The sequence below is a fragment of the Cyprinus carpio genome, chromosome A6, assembly GCF_018340385.1.
Source record: "Cyprinus carpio isolate SPL01 chromosome A6, ASM1834038v1, whole genome shotgun sequence".
Taxonomy (NCBI): domain Eukaryota; kingdom Metazoa; phylum Chordata; class Actinopteri; order Cypriniformes; family Cyprinidae; genus Cyprinus; species Cyprinus carpio.
Window position 1 is genome coordinate 29,009,726 of NC_056577.1, and position 20,960 is coordinate 29,030,685.

The 20,960-nt window shown below is 37.2% G+C and overlaps 1 protein-coding gene across 3 annotated transcripts in view; it reads right to left on the reverse strand.

Annotated features, from left to right (window-relative positions):
- LOC109076256 (protein MTSS 1-like) overlaps positions 1-20,960 on the reverse strand; it is a 49,005-nt gene that overhangs the window by 8,199 nt on the left and 19,846 nt on the right. For all 3 annotated transcript variants that reach the window (XM_042758900.1, XM_042758902.1, XM_042758901.1), the window contains exons 4-6: positions 7,043-7,127; positions 6,571-6,662; positions 5,684-5,758 (exon numbers count right to left, since the gene is read on the reverse strand). In XM_042758900.1, the coding sequence (XP_042614834.1) occupies positions 5,684-5,758; positions 6,571-6,662; positions 7,043-7,127 (252 nt within the window). The remainder of the gene's footprint in view (positions 1-5,683; positions 5,759-6,570; positions 6,663-7,042; positions 7,128-20,960) is intronic.

Below are 20,960 nucleotides of genomic sequence, written 5' to 3' on the forward strand. Positions count from 1 at the left end.
TCACTCAAACACTCTAAAATTCACTGAAAAACATGAATTGGCAAACATACTGATAACGATTTAATAAGAAAAATAAAAAAGATGCCAAGTATTTACCATAAGAGCATAACAGTTTAATATGATATGCTGATATGTTTCTGTCTCCTGGTGCTTTAACTGTGCCGATGCAATGGGAGAAATGTGAGGTTAATCACATTTAGAGGTTTGTTTAGCTCATGCCAGCACACACCACGTGAGGAGCTTTGAACACATGACCTGGCCTTTTCATCTCTCAGCAGATGCATCATCCCCAACACATATCATCTAAATGAATGGTTTCTTTCCTTTTGCAATCACATTAATGCATTTTTCGACTGTGTATGCGCGAGTGCATCAGGGCCAGAAATGAACTTATCCATTAAGGGAATTCATTTCACTTTAATGGTGCCAGACATTTTTTCTCCCTTATCTTGAATTTGGGGAGCATTTTTGCCCTAAACCCTTGTTAATTTCCAACCCTGGCATGCATGATAGGGATGAGCAATACCTTTTATATTTAATCCTAATTTTATATTGACAGAAAACACATCACATATACAGTATACAGTATATCATGCAAATGCTCTTTATAATTGTTCTTTACACTAAGAAAAGGATGGTTCTTTTAAGAACTGTATACTGAAAGGTTCTTTGGGGAACAAATGGGAACAGAATGGGTCTTCTAAGGTACTGCTGCAAAAACCACCTTTTGTGTATGTTTGTGGACGATTCACATCTCTTCTCAGTCTCAACATTTCAACTACAGGAGAACATTCTGACAGCAGTGTACAGGGCAGATGCATACACCACTGATCCCATCGTCCCTATTGCTAACAATAACCTCAGGTGTCCTTCTGGACTCCAAGCTGGCATGCAAGACAGATGTATGCTTGCTTTCACAGGCACTACAAGTTTCTTCAGACATGCTAATGATGATAATGATTTTCACTCACATTAAAGACTATAAATGATATGCTGGCATGTTGAGATCACATGACCTGGTGAATACCATTTCATCTCAGTGACCCACTAATTAGACACTTTTAAGTTGTAAAAATAATAAAAAATAAAAAATATCACTGGTGACAAATACGCCCAGAGAATGGGACATTTCTACAATTTAATTTAACAATATTTTAGTTATTGTGAATCCTCACAATAAGGCTCAATAGCATTTAGAGAAAACCTCTTGAGTCTAGATGACATTTTAATCGAATAGCAGAATCAGATCCACAAGCGTTGCACAAGCGCCATAGCACAGTAAATCTAAACAACTTCTGCAAATCCATTTAAGTGCTGGGTATGCATTTTTGGGATTTAAGCAATCCTCATCAGTGTTGCGGAACTCAGTTAAGTCCTTTGACCTTCCAGGCAGAGATGTGATCCCTGGTGCTTGAGTGCATTGACCTTGTGCTGGATTGTGTGACCGTATGTGTGTTTAGATGCTCTTAGACCATTACACCTTCAAACACAAGGCTAAAATGAACCTGGTTGGGTAGGACAACTTAGGGCGGGGGTCGTCTTTAGTTTAAAAGGCAAAGGTCAGTAGGTCTGTTGATAAATCCCACAGCCTGTCTGCAAGACAAATGGCTTAGGAAACATGCAGCTATATCTGAAATATGTTACAGGAGCCTGTTTTTTGTTAACAGAACACAAACCAACACAGAAATGTGAAAGAGTGATAATTAGTGTGGCCATACGTGCCATTTTTATGGGAAATGTCCTGGCCAGAATTTTTATATTTGGTTTTGCTTGACTGAAAAGTAGCTTGACCAATAACGTGCACGCATTGTACATAATCGACCACGTCAGTAGCACTAGAGGACACTTTTAGCATGTGTATAGAAATGCTAAAATGCTAAAAAATAAATTTAGGATTCATATACATTAAGAAACAAGCTGTATAACATTTTCACAATTTTTAATGAAATAAGAATCTTGAATAATGAAAATGAGTTTGTGTCTGCTCATTCTATTAATGAGTGTCAGAACCATTAAAGAAGAAACCACATTTACCATGTTTCATTTCTAGGTTAAAAAAGGAAAAATGAATGGATGCAACAGTACACGGACCATTATCAATAATCTATGGGAAATTATGCATTTTATATAAAGCAGAACCAAGTGGAATGACCCAAGCACATTTCAGAAAAGTAACACAGCTTCTAGTGTTTGGTTCACTTGAGCCATTTAAACACAAAAAAACAAACCTCATTTAAAAACAGAAAAGGGAGGTGATGGGAAAATAACCCAGAGCCATTCAGACAAAGGTGTGTGCGCCACAGAGACATTCCCTCAGGTCTAGAAATCCCGAGCGGTTGGAAGCTATGATGTCATGAGCAGACACCTTCTCTCCATAAACACATGCAGGAGGCAGCTGTGCAGGTCTTCTGGGAGAAGTAGGGCAAAGGAACCTTACTGATGATGATGGCTATCCTCCACCCAGTAGGCGGAACTACATTGGATCTGTGACTTCATTTTTAAGCAACGAGTGCACAGCAACATGTGAATATACTTGGACTGCACATCATTTAGCATACTAGATCTAAATAACGTGAATAAAATGAGAAAATTGATTATCAATGCATTAAATCTGAGATGAATTATAAACAAATTCTAAAATTAAACCATTTGATTCATATTTAAAAATGTAGTTAATTCAGACACCAAAGAAAGAGCAGAATGTCCAGAGCTGTGGTTCCTCATACCATCTCAAACACAGCAGCAACAGCATTGGAATACTAATGTGCATGAGTTTTAATAATTCAGATCCAATGCTCTTTTTCTTCACAATCCCCACACAGACGGTTCCAAGTCTTCTGAGCGGTCTACGCCCCTAGACCTCTGAGTAACACAAATGTAAGATATAAAGATGAATGTGCACTCCGAGACGCATCATAGGTCTAGACGCCATATTTCCCTCTGAGAGTTATGGCAGTTAATCAAACAGTGCTAGGATGGGTTTATGGGTGTGCTGTGGTGATATAAAAAAACTAGCCTCTGAATCACTTATGCTAACACTTCATTCAGCCCCTATCTTATGATTCAGACTGTGTCAGGCGAGGCCAGCTGCAGATGACTAACATCATAGTAAAGGACTCTCCTAGTAGGAGGTACTACAGATAAAAGTAATGATTGTTCATGATATTTTTCATGAGATTACCCCCTTGCATGTGGTAAAAATTCCAAGTAAAAATTATCTTTGGCAAGTATATGAAACTAGGCTGCTAGTTATTTGGAAATGCAAAATAACACATGGTAGAAAATGCAAATATAGAACAATGCTGATCGAATCAAACCATGGAGATACAAACAGTCTTCCAGAGAATTACTAATGCGTTTAAACAAAATCTCTGACGTAAATATCCCCAAAGAAATGTGTTCAGCCTTATTATACAGAGTTCCCTTTGGTTAAGTTTCAGAATCAGTAAGTTGCTATTAAACCAAAAGACACACCGGATCAAAGGTCATACTACTCCTAAATTACAAGACAAGACAGATCGTGCAGCAGCAGCAGAAACAACACTTCCGTATGAAAGGGAGTGTTTCCCAATGTCGGCAAAGATGACACACCAATGGAAGGAAGGAAGGATGGAAGATCTCTTTCCTCTTTGAGAGTTTGTGTGGCCTTGAGATATGAGCTATTCTGGTGACAATGTTCTATCAAAAACTGCTCATTTCCTCAAATGCTTGTTTTTCGCCCTAAAAACAAACCAAAAAAAAAAAAAAACCTTCCATACAGTCCCTCCAGTTTCACATGATTCTTCAGAAATCATTCTAATATGCTGAAGTGCTGCTCAAGATCAATTTCTTACTATTATTGATGTTGAAAATAGATGTGCTGCTTGATATTTTGGTGGAAACCGTGATACATACTTTTGATCAATTTAATCAATACTTACAGAATAAAAGTCTTTATTTCTTAAATCTCACTTATCCCAAATTTGTATATATAGTTATATTTATATCTCTGTCTTTATATATTAGGAAGGGGCTCCTTGGAAAGGAGATTATCATACTTGAGGGTCCTTGGCACCAGAAAGTTTGATCAGGGGTTCTGTGTATGAGCACACAGAAAACGCAAAAATCATTTTTATAATATCCTCTGGAAACTGTATGAGGGTGGATGCAGAAAATAGAGCAGCGGGAGTGCTGACCCCTCAAACAGACCAGAGCAGAAGTGAAGAGTCAGTCTCTAACTGCTGCCCACACACACATGCACACACATCTGAAGCAGACGACACCCACCATAATGACAGAACACATCTGCATATGCATTTATCTCTCTCGCCACATCTATTCCATGTATTCAGTTCATCACGGCTCCATTTATCCCTCACATCTCTTCCACCATCTTGAACTCGTTTCATGCCACATGCCAACAGTATTCAAATCTTATTTAAAGTGTTTGTTAGCCATTTAATACAAGAAGCTTAATTTCATATCTAAACCCTTACACACTAAAATCAAAAGTATTTATATTTTGTTTATGCACTAGAATTTATGCACTATTGTTTGCATTACAATATTATTCTCATGAGAATTATACATGCTCCCACCTCCCCAAATTCCCTTTACCGTAACTCAGCGTTTTTATTGTTAATTAAAACCAAACCTATTTAAAATACTTCTCATTATTTAAAATAAAGCTGAAATTAAATAAAAATATTAGATAAAAAAAAAACCTAGACAGAAATTAGAATGAAATAAAACAAGAGTAGGTACTAAATTACTAAAACTAAATTAAAACGGAAATAAATAAATTCAAGTTAAATATAAATATTTAGAAAAAACTTTTTAAAAAATCCACACACATTAATTTGTTAAAACTAAAAGCATTCATCAAAAATTAAAAAGTTGATTCAAAATATTAATAAATACTATGATACTATATAAGTGATCCAAAAATAACTCCAGTCTTTTGATTTTTTAGTAATTTTTGCATTTTTTGCAATACAATTTTTATTTTAAACAATATAAAGACTGTACAAAGTCACTCACATGCTGTATAAATACAACTGAATTTTTTTTTTTTACAGTAATGCATTACAATGATGAGAATTTGGGGATGAATGGGCTTAACTTATAAAAACAATGTCACGATGGATCTTAATTCTACAAACAAGCTTTATTGTCTTAATGCAAATAATAATTAAAAATCTGGGGGTGAAATATGACCTAGACATGTTTATAGGTGTTGTGAGATTGCTTTAGATTGCTTTATAAAGACATGCTTTATAGGTGTTGTGAGATTCTCCCAAAAAGTGTATTAGGTTCTGTTGTCATTCAGTTAATTTACTTGCTTAAATTATGGCTAGATGTAGTTTTTTGGTCAAGCTGTACAAATAAAAGTTCAAATGAACATTCAGTTAACAGCACCTTATGACCAGAGGCAAGATGGCCAAGGTTGATGCCATGACAACACAGGGTGTGGTATTATGACAACACAGGGTGCAGCGCCAACAGAAGTCATGGGTATGTCCTATTGTGTTTAGACAAAGAGATCTGAGGCTGTAATTTGAGAAAGAGTGTGCGAGTGTGTAACAAGACAACAGGACCTTATATGTTTCAACTCAAAGAACATAATTAAAACACTGTTTACCCAAGGTGTTCACCCTCAGTGACTTCCATTCAAAGATGTCATATCTAAGCATCAAGATCTTACCTTTTTTAACTTTCTTCTGTAGTTTAATCGTATCTGAAGATTTCTTCTTGATCTCTGCACGTGCTTTCTTATATTCTAAAAAAACAAAGGCAGAGAAAGAAGAACATTAGCCCCGCCTCTTCAGTGGAAGCAAAAGCTAAGTATTAATAAGTTCAGTGGTGATGTCAAATGAAACGTCCCCTTAGCAACCTCAGACAGACGTGTTGGAGATAGCGTGGGTGTGGCTGAGCATTTACTGCAAGCTTACTGATTGAATGACTAATCTTTTACATGAGATAATGGATTGTTCTTATGAATAAATTATCCATTGTGAGCTGTAATATAACTGTCTGAGGGACTCCCACAGACTTGAGAGCCATTTAATAATTGATAGTGTGCAGCTAAGAGGACAGATGACAGTGATATTCTTAAAGGGGTGGTGATATACTTTTTTGTTTTTGCACTGATGTCAGCAAGTTTTTTGTGCCTATAACAATCATAACTTAGTTTTTAATAGGAATCTTAAGAGGGAAAATTTCTATGTAAACGGTTTCATAGTATAATAAACTCTTATCTCAAAGGATAAAGAAATACTGGATTCCATTACCATTTTAATTAACAATTTAATTGTTTGTGTAAATTATTAATATATAAAGTCAGAACATGCTGTATGGACCAGGCTGGATATTCTTCTAGGTATTGTTTTTATTCTGCTTTAACTTGTTTTATCAATTTTTTATTTTTTGGTTAACTATACCTTTAAATTCAACCCACTTAGCTTGAAAAACCTCCATTAAAGGATTAAAACAATACTTTACCTCCTTCTGTGCAGGAGCTTTTTCAACACAAAGATTAAACACTAACCCTGTTGAATTTTGATTATATCATGTAGGGAAGGAGACCAATACCTTTGGCGTGGTCTTTATCCAGCTGACTGGCAACCTTCTTCCACTCTTCAATTTTCAGTTCCAGAGGAGTGATCAAGTTATCCATGAGAGCCCTGCACGCACACACACACGCACACGCACACGCACACACACACACACACACACACACACACACGCACACACACACGCACACACACACACACACACACACACACGCACACACACACGCACACACACACACACGCGCACACACGCGCGCACACACACGCACACGCACGCACGCACACACACACACACACACGCACACACACACACACACACACACACACAACGAAAGGAGCACACACGCGCACACGCACACACGCACACACACGCACACACACACACACACACACACACACACACACAGTTAATGCATTGTATAATACATAATCTTTATTACCAATTAAACTAATGAGCTTATAAATAACAAAAGAGAATTAAATAGTCGTACGTGGTGAATAGTTTGAGCTTGTTCTCAATGCTTCTGTGTCTCATACACATTCTGGTCAAAGCCGATCCGATCTCTTTCGTTGATCCTGGAGGGAAAAAAAGAGAATGGAAATTAATATCAGTGTCCTTAATCTCACAATCTTCCATTGTGAGCTCCATCAGAAACTGTGAAATGCCAAGAGGAAAAACATGTTGCTTAAGAGTCCTGAAAGAACCGTTTCATCACATTGTTCTCTTCTCTTCACTCTTTCTTTCCCCCTCTTTCTCTTTAATAAGTGGCTGAATGGGCTTCATTTTGTAACATGACTCAGACAGCTTGCAACATAACTCATGTTATCTTTCACAGGAATGTGTGCTTCAACTGAAGCAACGCAGATTTCTCATTAACAAGGATTAAAGGAATCGTTTGCCCAAAAATTCTAATGAAGAAGAGGCGAGGACAGGACACACACAGACCAAATAGCATTTCCTCTCTAAATACAAAAAATTATAGAATTATTTGAAGAATTGAAATAGGAGGAATAGAACTGGGAACTGAAAAATGATGTTAAATTCTTCATTCTGTACAGTTAACAAACTATATATAATATAATAAACTACTGTTCAAAAGTTTGAGTTCAGTAAGATTTTTTTTGTAAGAAATGAATATTTATTACACATTGATCAAATCTGACAGTAAAGATTTATAATATTACAAAAGAGTTCCATTTCAAATAAATGCTTTTGAACTTTCTATTCTTTCTAAAATTATGTTTTTAAACAAAAACAGAGCAGCAGCAACTGTTTTCAACATTGATACTAAGAAACATTTATGAAGCACCAAATCAGTATATCAGAATCTCTGAAGGATCATGTGACACTGAAGACTGGAGAAATTATTCTTAAAAAAAAAAAAAAAAAACTAAAAAAAGGTTTTAAACAGGTCAATTACTTAGCTTCTGCATAATCACACTAATGCATCACTGCAGCAAGCCCTCCAGCATGCAGCGAGAGCACTGCACATTCATCAAGAGACTGCTCACACAAACCCCTTTCCACAGACAGTGCCAGAGAAACCAGCTCTTCCACAACCCCTCAAGCCTAATCATTGGTTAGTACAGCAAGCTTGGTGCACAAAACTAGATTGCTCCTATAAGGATCAACAAAGCCATGTACTCTGGAAGCTTCTCACTTTTTATTTTCTTCATCTAGCTAAAATGAATTTATTACCACAATACAATGTGTTTGAAATGATTGCTATGAATTGTATTCATTATAACACATTGAATCTTTTTTAAATTATTCTCCTTCTAAGTAAAGAAAATAGTGAAAAACAATCAATCTCTCACAATGAGGAAAGGCAGCCCATTTTTAGGGCCCCACACACACACAGCTGGACTTTGTTTGATTTTTTCCAACCTAAAGTCAGCTGAGGAAAGGAAAACAAAAAGATGCTACACTTTTGGACTAGCACATGTACAGCTGAGAAGGACAGCCAAAAAAAGCTTTATTTAACTGATCGCTGATCTGAGATAATTCAGCTATTCACTTGGTAACAGGCATAGAATAGACTGGCTTACTAACAGCCTCTATGATAAATTATCTAAATAATTCTGATTACAAAAGCTGATAAACTAGTTAGATTATGCATTACATCGCAATGATACATCTATTAACCCGCCCACCCACAAACACATGAAAGGTCAAATTATCTAATGAGTCGGAAACTCTGAAATAACAATTTCTATTAACATAAGCGACCCTGTGATTCACAATGACTGAAATATTAAAATAAATTGTGTTAAGACTGTGCAAACAGTCACGATGCTCACATTAAACCGTCTAATCAGATATGCTTCATACTGAACTGCTGACTGTGTTTGAGCAGGATGTAGCTAATGCAATATGCAAATTATGCACAGAACGGTTTCTCTTATTGGCCGAAGACCTGCCCTTCACCTCACGTTAACACTCGCTTATCTTTCAGTTTCATTCTTTCATTATTTGAGTCCTCTTCAAAATAACCAAACATTTAAGTGAACCATTAAAGTGTAAAGTAACCATTGTCAGACTTTACATTGTCCCACTGGCTTTGGAAGTGGAATCAGATCTCTTTAGGGAGAAAAGAGTCTCAGTCCACTTTTCATTTACATTAATTTAATAATTTAATTCAATATTAAAATACTATATAACAGTAATATATTTCAATTAAAAAAAAAAACAATTTTGTTATTCGTTTTCATTTTAAATGTTTAAACTGTCAACTGAATTTTCCCACAAAACATGATTTACTGCACCTGTTATCACTGAGCTACATCTTATGTAAATCTACATTATATATATTATAATATACATATTATATAACATCCATTAAAACAAAAATAAAGTGAACCTTGCATGCATATTGCAAGTTAAAAGTCCAATGCTCTGAGCATTTACAAGAGTCAAATTTACACTCAGAGTGTGAAAACGCCCGTCTATTTATCGCTTATTAAAATGAAATACATTACTATCACTGAAGTTAATTCTATAATCCTCCTAACTGAAGTAGATTCTTGATACTGTTCTCTTTTTTCCACTGAAGTTCATCATGAAACTACATATCCGTCACAGTACTTCCCGGTAAGCGTTTCCCAGGTCTATAGCCGGGGGCAGCAAATGTGTGCACTCTAAAATCGGACTGTTCCTCCTGCAGGACTAGACATGTCGTATCATGCACCTCACTGTTTTTTTTGTTGCCATTTGCGTGATGCATTAACTTCAGAGCAGCAACTACTGTCACAAACTGGTCTCTGTTGAGGTTTTGAAGTCAAATGATTCGGGGAGGTGGGTTGTCACACCCTGATGCCCCGGGCTGCACGCTCAATAAGTCTCATTACTGCCAAGACATTTCACACGCAAGATCTCAACACATTACCTGCTGGGAGTTAAGACATTAAACTTACAAATGTCTCTGGTGTCAATCAACCGGTGTCAAATAAAGAGCGGTCAAATGATTCAAACTTAGTAAGAACAGTTCTCCTGTACAGTTCTCTATAATTACAGGTGTTTGAGTGTAAACCACAGACAAACCAATGTAAAAACAGTCTGAAATTCATTTTTCCCTTCTTCAATTCCTCTTAAAAGTAACAGATCAAGCTGATTGCACCATTCCCTATATTCTTGTGATAAAACTCCACCACCTAGCCAATTTTCCAGCCACTTTAAAAACAACTGTTATGCTTGGTGGAAACCACAATAGATTGTTACTGTCAGAATCAGATTAATCTATTGTTAGTGGCTATGTATTCAAAACAAAACAGCAGCATACCACTTTTTAGACCAGTTAGGTTGGAATTGTGGCCTAGCAATTAGCATACAAATTCTAACACATTAAGTGTGTTCAGTAGGTTCGAATCTAGCGCCAAAAGATTTCCAAATTCTCTCTTTTCTCCACAATATCAAACACAAATCTAGTCTCTCTGAAACCCGATTAAAACATTCAAGCACACTCACATCTGTGTGTCTAATACAAAAAGGTTCTTCGCAGTTCTTGCCAATATAGGGCCTTTCGCACTGCAGGAACCTTTTCATAGTAGCAGAACTAATTGTGGAACTACCCACTTTCACACCGCAGGAACTGGGTGCGATTTTAGTACCGGACTGCCTTTTTCGAGAACCAAATTAGCTCCTACTCCGGAGCAGGGTCTAAACAGCACAACTGGTACTACCCGTGACGCTAGTAGACATTGATTGTAAACATTGTGTCAACTTATTTTGCAAGTATGACGAGCAGCGATAAATATATGGATGCTGAAGTGCAGGCACTTGTAGCAAATGTAGCACTGCCAGTTGTCGTTGGAGATTCTTAGTCCTCCTTTCCGTTCTTTTAATCGCTTAATACTTATATTTTTGTTGTTCTTTATTGTTTTGCCCACGAGACACAACAAAAACACAGCTCCGATCACAGCGTCCTCCATCCTCCTGTTGTTAACGATGTTCTTCATTTGTTAACGTTGTTGAAAGCCGCGCACATATGACGCCGCTGTCAACCGATCCTAGTACACACTCTCGGTGCAAATGCAACCCTTTAAATGGTACTGGGAAACAATTCGCGCAAAATCGTCCCAGTACTTTAGTACTGTACATTTAGTTCTGGAACTAAAGTGGTGCGAAAAGGCCCTAATGATGTATGATCACCATTAAGCCTCTTAATCACACAAAGACAGTCTTTATCACTGACGGAGAGACTGTATGTTTCCGTCAGCACTCAAATACTTTCCCCTTGCTTGTGCCGTTAGAAAAAGAGTCCACAACTCAACATAAAACCAAGCCTTTGCACACAACCTCAGAGGAACAACACCTAGCTGGCATCCTCCTCACCTTAAATGGTCAAAATCATGTTTGCTCAAGAGCCATAAACTTTTCCACGTTTTCCTCAATGGAAAAGCTTTCGCTTAGCCACAATTTAATTTCCCAGCACATAAGCTGGGTGTATGAAGAGAGCTAAAGAGGACAGAAAGCTCACTGAAGCAGGATTCGCAGTGCTCTGTTTCAATCTCAGATTCTCTATTGAGTTTTCTGACCGCAGGTCAGTCACAATATATTCATTCAGAATGAGAGAGAGGCCCAAAGAATGAAACCTTAGTTAACAAGCACTCACTGCTGTCTGTGATATGATGCTTAAAAGAGGCCACGCTGTGGACAAAGACGTCCATTCACACAGACGCAGCACACCTTGATCACACTCACACATACAAAATGACAGCCACTCATAGTCGAGTATGTGCTAGAGATAGGCTAAAGTTTTGGGACTTTGGTAAGATAATAAAACATAAAAGTGTTCAGTAGCATATTAGTTTTTCCTGTAATACCATTAAAAAAAAAAACATTGAAAGAGTAATTTTTTTTTAAAGTACACTGAATAAAAAATATTACTTTCCATTTGTTAAAAAAAAAAAAAGAAGGAAATTTTACTTTAGGTACAGAGTAGGGTATTACAGAATATAAAAAAAACAGTAATAATGTAAGTAATAACAATAATGTGTGCACTGATCTCGCGGACGTGCTTAAAACATTACAGCAGTTCTTAGCAGTACTTAAAACATTACAGTACAGATCAATAGTTTTCAGGAAAAAGTTTTGCAAACCATGCTTGTTCTCACAAACCCTTCGCATGACAATGTCGCACCAGAATTTCATCCAACTAAACTTTGCTACTGTGAGAAGACAGTCTCAGTAATAAAACATTGTATGTCTCTCCTAAGGGTTCTCATAATGCAAAATTACAAAAATGTATTTCACTACACTGACATCAGCCAGAGGGCTACACTCCCAGCTGGTTTCACACCAGAAAAACACTGAACAAACTGTCCTTGAAAAACTGTTGAACCTTAAAGACCCCAATTGAAGAACTGAAACATTAAGAGTGTTTTAATGAAACAGGTTTTTATGTAAGCAAATCTGATTAGCATTATTGCATGAATCCGTTAAGTGCATTTGCTCATACATAATGGTGCACTTTTCTCAGCAGTGTTATGGCCTGTTTGCATGAACTCGAATGCGAACATATGACACCAAAAAAAAAAACTGTTTATAAAAATATATAAAACATATTATTACAAAATCTTTATTAATATGAATTGTTATGCAAAATTATATATAAGTTTATAAACAAACTATAATTAAATAAAAAATTAGCCTGCAAAAAGAACAGAGTTCATAGGCATTGCTTTATTTAGTTTTTTTCATGACAAAAAATTCAGACTTAGTATGAACAAGTTTTAAAAGGTTAACACATGCTGGCAATCACTGAAAGATTCCCTATAGGGATCAATTATCTTGTATAAATCAAATCTCCCTGGCGCAGAGGGAAATACTGGCATTCAGCACAAGTACTTTATTTATGGTTGAAGAAATTCAGAAATCAAAGAAATACATGTTTTGAAATAAAATCATGTATTAGTAAGAAATTCAGGTATAAATCACATTCAAGGAGGCATTTCTCCCTATACTGCAAGATTTTATCAGCTCTGAGTTGAGAATCATGTGATGTCAGATGAAGGCGCAATACAAGGAAAAGCTCTTGTCTATATAAGGCAGCTTTGTCAATGAAGGCTGACCCTAACAGATCAGCTAGAGGCAATGTCAGCAGAATCGCCAGCCGTCCTGCATGGACTTCAGGAAGAAGTGAACTGAAGGGCTGCCAATTCAGCGTCATTCAGGTCATGTGTGCCCTTCAGGGGATAATGAATTGCAAATGTCTTCAAGAGTGTAATTTTTCACCCCCAAAAACCTGAAACAAAGCCCTAGTCCCTATTTTCCTAGTAACATCATACCATATAATTAATTTCACTGAAGTGTTGGCAAACCGTGACCATGATGACTGCTTTCTGTGTTATGTTCAAATTCAAACCAAAAATAGTTAAAGGCCGAGACAGAGCAGTCACAGGTCATTTCACTGGGGGCGTGCGTGTTTCCAAAGGAAACGGTCAGCAGCTTGTCTTCCCCACCAAGGTCGGGATACTCTCTTAAACCATGTTTTCTTCCCTAAGCTGACTTTAAATGATCTGTCACTGCATACCAAGGCGTCCCCAGTTCTTCCTGACCTTAAGGCGTTGTCTGTATTATCCTTCCTTAATATATAGCACAATACATGCACAAACTCATGCATCTAAACGTGCATCACACAACAATGAGATTCATCAATCTACAGAGTGCTAGGACTGTGGAACAGACCCCTCTTACCAGGTTGTCATTCAACAAATCTGAAAATAACTGGAGTTGTCATAAGTTGGCAGGAGATTTTTAAACACATACCACCATATCAGCCAGCTGAGAGCTGTCTAGTGCCTTCAACTGAGTGAAACACTAAAAAAAAAAGAGCCCAGCTAAAGGTCGTTTTTGTATTGGGAGCAAGATCATGTTGTAGGAAGGCTGGCAGAGTCAAACTCATTGAACTTCATGTGGTGCCTATGTTTAGTGGAAACCTTATTGGGAAGAGATTATTTTAAGCATAGGAATTTAGTATTTAAAACAGGCATGAACAGAATGGACTTCAAGGAATCCCAATTCCAGAAAAGTCTTAATTAGCTTAATGCCAGCTAAGATGCCAATATGACATTCTTACTAAACCTTCCTTTTCAAATAAATGCTATTCTTCTGAAGTTTATATTCATCATATTCATTCTGAAAGAATGTATGATTTCAACAAAAATATTAAGCAACACAGCTGTTTTCAACACTGATAGTGAGAAATCTTTCTTGAGCAGCCAATCAGCATATTAGAATGATTTCTGAAGAATCATGTGACACTGAAAACTGGAGTAATAATGCTGGAAATTCAGCTTTGCATAACAGAATAAATTACATTTAAAATATATTCAAATAGAAACTGTTAAAGTTGTAACAGTATTTCACAATATTACTCGTTTACTGCATTTTTGATTAAATAAATGCAGCCTTGCTGAGAACAACAGACTTACTCACCCCAAAACTTTTGAAACGTAGTATAAAATTTGTTCTGTTCCTCATACAAAGCTTGAAATAGCTATCTATCTATCTATCTATCTATCTATCTATCTATCTGTCTGTCTGTCTGTCTGTCTGTCTGTCTGTCTGTCTGTACAAAGAATTCATTTACACTACTTTTATGGTGTTTAAATGTCATATTTCCATATTCCTATTCCATAGTTACTGTATTTACATGAACTAATCTTTTCAAGCAAAAAAGAAATTGCTTCTAAAAGCTATGATAAGATCCTAGACATTCACTGGGTACAACAATCACTGTGTTCGTTCTCTGTTATTTCGAACTTCATAAGCTTGCTTCTTGGCCGAATGATCTTATACGTTGACTTGTGATTTTTTTTTAAAGGCATGGACAGAAAGAGGACGTTCTCCGTTGGATCACAGGGTTGGGTTTGTACCAATTGGTTCCTTTCTCCACACGAGTCATGGGGGCCCACTTAGCCACAAGTCTCAAAACAAGACAAAAGCTCCAGGCAGATTGTGTTCCAAACGATCACTGGGTAATGCTAGTTTGAAACGTCCACCACACAAACGCCCTACAACGCAAATGAAACCACCTGGTGAGACCTGACAGACATCGCTGTGAAGTGTTAAAGCGTATGATTCGGGGAACGGCATAAACGAGATACCCAAGAGAAGTTCCTCCACAAGCAGATGATCTGTGGGCATAGATTGTGTAACATCTGGGTTTGGTTTAACACGTGTCTATAAAAACAAGAAGTGTACAAAAGTGGTCCCCATGACATCTGTGACAAACATGACTCTGTCTGTAGCCAACATGACCATTTCACACGAGTCAGATCGATTTGCCACCACACATGCTACCATACATTTCAGACAAAACCTCAAATTAACATAAAAACGAAAGCTTTGTAGTTTTATTGCATCTCTTTAGTGACAGCATATATTTAGCAAAAACAAGAATTTCAAAGATCTCACACTTTTCCATCTAAACACGACCATACAAAGTCAACCCCATCCTTGCATCTGTACTCCCTGTTTGCTACTCTAGTAGACACAGTCCAAAATAAACTCTTTCCTTCGTTCCTTAAACGCTAGTTTAGCCAGTGCCCACTCATGCCCGGGCCACATAAAAGCATCCAGTGTGTCCGTGTTACACAGTCCATCACTGTTCACACCTACTCACTCCACAGCACAGACTCCACATTCAACGCCTGCTCATGATTCAGACGCCTTCGTTTTTATTTATATATTTATAAAAAGTCACAAAACGTGCTACAAAAAAGCTGTGGAATGAAAATGTCAGGTTCTTTATGTTCCTGACGCATGACTCTTTTTCCATGAGGCCATGATTCAGTGTTCACAGTTTCTGCTTATCTGTAAATTTCCGTCTCCTGCAGATAGACTTCTGCTGAACATAATCTAGTCCAAGTTGTAGCTTATTCTGGCTAATAACTGCCCATTTAGACAGGAAGAAACCGCCTGATGGACATAAAATGAACAACCACAGTTTATGATGATGTTTGGGGGCGGGTAAATCTGAAACCAGCTATAATTTTGTTAACAAAAAAGAATTGCAGGTGTGCTCAAAGATAACTGGTTTACAAGCCACACCATGACAGCTAGTAGCAGCCTAGAAATTCTGTCTCCTGAAAACTGATCAAAATAACTGTTAAGAATAACTGTTTTCAATATTGCTAATAATCAGAAATGTTTCTTGAGCAGCAAATCAGCATATTAGAATGATTTCTGAAGAATCATGTGACACTGAAGACTGGAGTAATGATGCTGAAAATTCATGAATAGGGAGAATAAATCATAAGGATTGACACTAGTGTTAAATTTCACACTCATATGTTATACTGTACTTCATCAAACTGAAAATATTCTGTGAATCTCTAAAACTCCAGAGGCAGTTTCACTTCAGATTAAACACTGGGTGTGCCAACTAATTATGTAACGTCTTCCACTGTGTAACTAGTCATGAGTTCCCTAAGAGACTAGAGAAAAACGGTTTTGTTCTTTTAAAAACCATCTGCTTCAAAAACGGCCCTCAGGGAACTCATCCACCGCATGTCACCAAACTTATGATTCACAAGGCAAGTTTTTGCAGGTCTTTTCAACAGAACGTACCATCACACAGAGGGACTAAATAAATACGGTAGCATGGAAAATCACTGCTAAAGGAGAAGTCCATTATTCATCCACGACAGTGTGATTTATCAGGGAGAGTGAATCACAGGAAAGAGCAATGCATGAAACACAAATTTAAATAAGACACTTAAAGGGATAGCTCACTCAAACATAAAAATCCTTTTCTGAAAAAATCCTTAAATCATTTACTGAATGGACTTTTCAGCTGACAGTTCACAAAACCAGTCTGAATGATTCTACACGTTTCTCAATGTTCATCTCACTGAATACATTATCCAGTCAAAACTGTGAAAAGCTCATTGCGGGGTTATCAGTAAAATTACTGTCTGTCTTTTATTTTACACTGACTGTCAGTAAAAAGGCAGTTTCTGTTTTTAATGTATTAAAAATACAGTAATATTGTGAAATATCATTTCTGTTTAAACATATTGTAAAATGTAATGTATTCCTGTGATGCAAAGCTGAATTTTCAGCATCATTACTCCAGTCTTCAGAGTCACATGATCCTTCAGAAATCATTCTGATATGCTGATTTGCTACCTGAAACTTGTCAGCCTCAAGACTCATAAACATCTCTGTTTGTGTTCCAGAGAAGAAAGCAAGCAATACAGGTTTGAAATGACATGAGGGTAAGTAAACGATGACATCATTTTCAGTTTTGGATGAACTCTCTCTTTAAAGGGTTCAGAAGAAAGGCTGGGAAGCCTTGCTTTAGACTTTTTAAGGTTTAGGACTAAATCTTTATGGAACTAGTTTATAAAGAGTAAATCGGTCAGCAAGAAGTGAGAGGCTGTTAAAATAATGCTGTATGGCATACATAGTCTCTACATGGAAGGGTCATGGGACTTGCTCACCATACACTCAGTCACTCTCAGCTGGGGTTGCAGAGTGAGGGTCAGCTCTCTCTTAGTGGGTTAAATTCCCCACAAACACATACATACTGATCCTGCCTTCCTAGTGCACTTTAATCCTTCCTGTATCTGGAATGTTTGCAGTGGGGTCTTACGTTTGAGGGTCGGTAGGGGATCTAAACGCGTGCACACATATTTACAGACAACTGGGGCTGGTGTGGCCTCTTTGTGAAAGTGTGGCAGCTGTGAACCAGGCACTGGCCCAAACAGGTGTGGGACCAAAACAGCACCCCAGTCAGTGACGGTGCAATGGTGCTTTTGGCAACTCAAACTATGCCTCCATATATTCATCATTCATCTTAGTACAGCTGTCCATGGGTCTTTACACACATGGTACTCGTGAAGAGCAGCTACCCAGATACTTGATTATTTCATCAGTGAGCTGTAAGAACAAGAGCTAAAGTTTTGTGAGATAAGTTGAAGAATTTACCTTGGAAGTGAACAGTAGAATGTCCTGCTTTGATATTTCTGTTCTATTCGCTGGGGCACAAACTCATGAGCAGCACATTTAGGCCACCAGCTGTCCTCTGAGGAGCTGCCTTATAAGTGCAGTGCAAGAAAAACGATGGACGAAGAGAAAAATAAGGAAGCGGGGCGATTTCTGCCCTCATCTGTTATTGGCGAAAGGAATGAGGTTGGAAAATGGAGGCAAAATTGCAAATCACAAACTGATGAAGAGCATGCAAGACAGTTTTGGACCGTAACCTCCAGTAAAACGCAACAGTGAACACAAAGAAATGCATCAATCAATGCAATCAGTGAATGAATGAGTGTTGGACAGATGAATGGATTAGAAAGATGGAGGATGGGATAGTTATCTCATCCTGCCTTTAGCTACTACATAGATAGTGCTTGGGATGAAAAAAAGTGGAGACAAGGCTACGTTGGAGATCTGGTCTGATCTATATCATTCATTAACATCAATAATCTTAGACATGGAGTGATAATTGAGATTGAGATCTTTGAGTTCAGCACATGAAAAATGAGGGCAAAAACAAAAGTGTTGCGTTTATAATTTTGTTCAGTGTACATAATATTTATTAATAAATGTTAGGACCTTTATAACTGCCAAATCATTTTTCACAAGAAGCACATTACTGTAAATATTTAAATCAAATTAGAATTGCATTAAATAATTGTAGTTAGCATAAATTATACCCATCAGCATGTAACTATAATTTAATTGCAAATGTAAATTAGAATTAATTTGCCACTGTAATTAAATGTGCTTTAATTACATTTGAAATAAATATACATTTAAATGAATTTCCTAGAAAAGAAATTCACTTTTTTAACAGCAATTTTATCAAATGAAAGAAACCCCAAGCAGATGGTTTGGTTTCACAAACATGTCTCAGCTGCGATCAATAAGTCGATTGATCAGGTTTGGGGGATGTGGGCGGATCAGCAGCTGATATGCCTGTCAACATAATCAATACTCAGACTCAAGTCAAGGGTGTCTCAAAGCTGACAACAATCTAAAGAACGTATAACTCCTCAGACTGAAAGAGATGCCAAGCATGTCAACACTAACTTCCTAATCAAAAACACAAACTCAATCCAAACACATGCACCATTCCTTTATTTTCTGCGAGAACAGAAGAAAAAAACACCTTCAACACAGTCAAGACCACCAAACAAAGACATTTCATGCATCTGTTTCCATCAGAAGGCATGACACAGCAGGTCTGAATCATGACAGCTCTCTCGTGTTAAGGTGCAGCAGCACCACTGGCAGCTAAATCTTTAAACGCTCCTTCACTCCCTTTTTCTGGCATGTCAAGACCTCTTCTGTGTTTTGGGTAAATTAATTCTCTTAGGCTATGAAAATATTTGCATGTGCAAATTGGGACGAAACTCAGAATAAGTTAATACTACAGCTCTGTTCTAAAATTTAGTGAGCTGACTGCAGCCTACATAAATACCTTTCACATGACGTCATTGTTGTGGACTTCCTCACAAGCTTCCAAGGTGGAAGTCTGACGTCAATTGCTGTTCTACTGCATTTGTCCAAGCTGAAAACTGGAATTGGAAATTGGAATTGGAAATGCTTTTTTTTCCCCACAACATGTCATTTAATGCAACTCACAACTGAACCAAGATTTAACATTGTTTTGCTATTCGCCTATTCAGCTGTGGACTAGGACATTAGAAACTGATCAGGTTTCAGCTACAAACAAAACAACTCAAATTATTTACTATGGTTGCAGTATTTCTTTGTAGACTAATTACATCCAAGGCAAAATAAGTATATCAACAATAAGTATACAAGTCTAAAATTAAGCTTAAATAAAGAGATTAAGATGGAAAAAAGGAATTACAATTCCAATATTATACTACATTGATTGAATTCATTAAGTAGATTAAAAAAACAAAACAAGTCAAGAAAGATTTAAAATAGCACGTGGGCAGCAGTGTCCGTATTTATGTTATGCTAATCTCATTCAGAGTTCAGCGACATAAGATCAAGGTAAAATTCTTTTAACTATCAGCAAGATAAACAGAGTCAGGGCTAAATCACAGCAGCAGTACAAAGAACGAGAAGCGCAAACACACAGCAAAAAGACTTTAGAAACGAACAGGTCACCTTAACAAGGAGTGGAGACATGTAACCCAGTACGGGCCATTATGAGACACTCATGCCTTCCTCCAATTGTCGGAGCAGAGAACAATACGGTGATGACCTTCTTTTGGCTCTGTGTGAATTCGGGTTGAACATTTGTTGCCTTGGGTGACACGATTTTACACTGCTTATTTCAGGACGTTAACACACTGCCCTAAAGATGAGACCTCATAGTGCAAACAAATAAATGACAAATCTCAAAGAGATAATATAGAATAAACAAGAAGATAATACACTACATATGGAGCATAACAGGATAACCTGCATTACTAGTTTTCCGTTTTGATTGCAAGAACGATAAGAACAAGCTGATCTTCAAAGTAAAAACACGATTCCCTTAATCTCGCTCAAGAAGAATAAACAACATAATCCTACAAACGAGTTTGAAATTATAAAACAGAAAGTGAAACTGCTTTAATCAAAGTTCACATCTGGATGTATGATATGCACTTTTAATGTCTCATCAAACTAAATGTAAATATGTTTGTTTTCAACCAGAATTCCTAAACAAACCCCTATCTGCCATTGGTCACTTAAACAGATAGCCCCGCCCACAAATCATGCCATTGGTCGAGCCAACATTGTTGTGTTGGGTTGGCCGGAATGCTCTAACAAACAAAGCAACGTTTTGCTAGCACCACATTGTTTACACTTTTCTGAGGGAGTCTATCTAGAAATACCTCACTGCACTTTAAACTGGCAGAAAGTGTTTTAACATTGACAATTTTACACACACATCATCTTAAATATATTAGCTCAGTCTCAGTACTTTTGAATCAGTT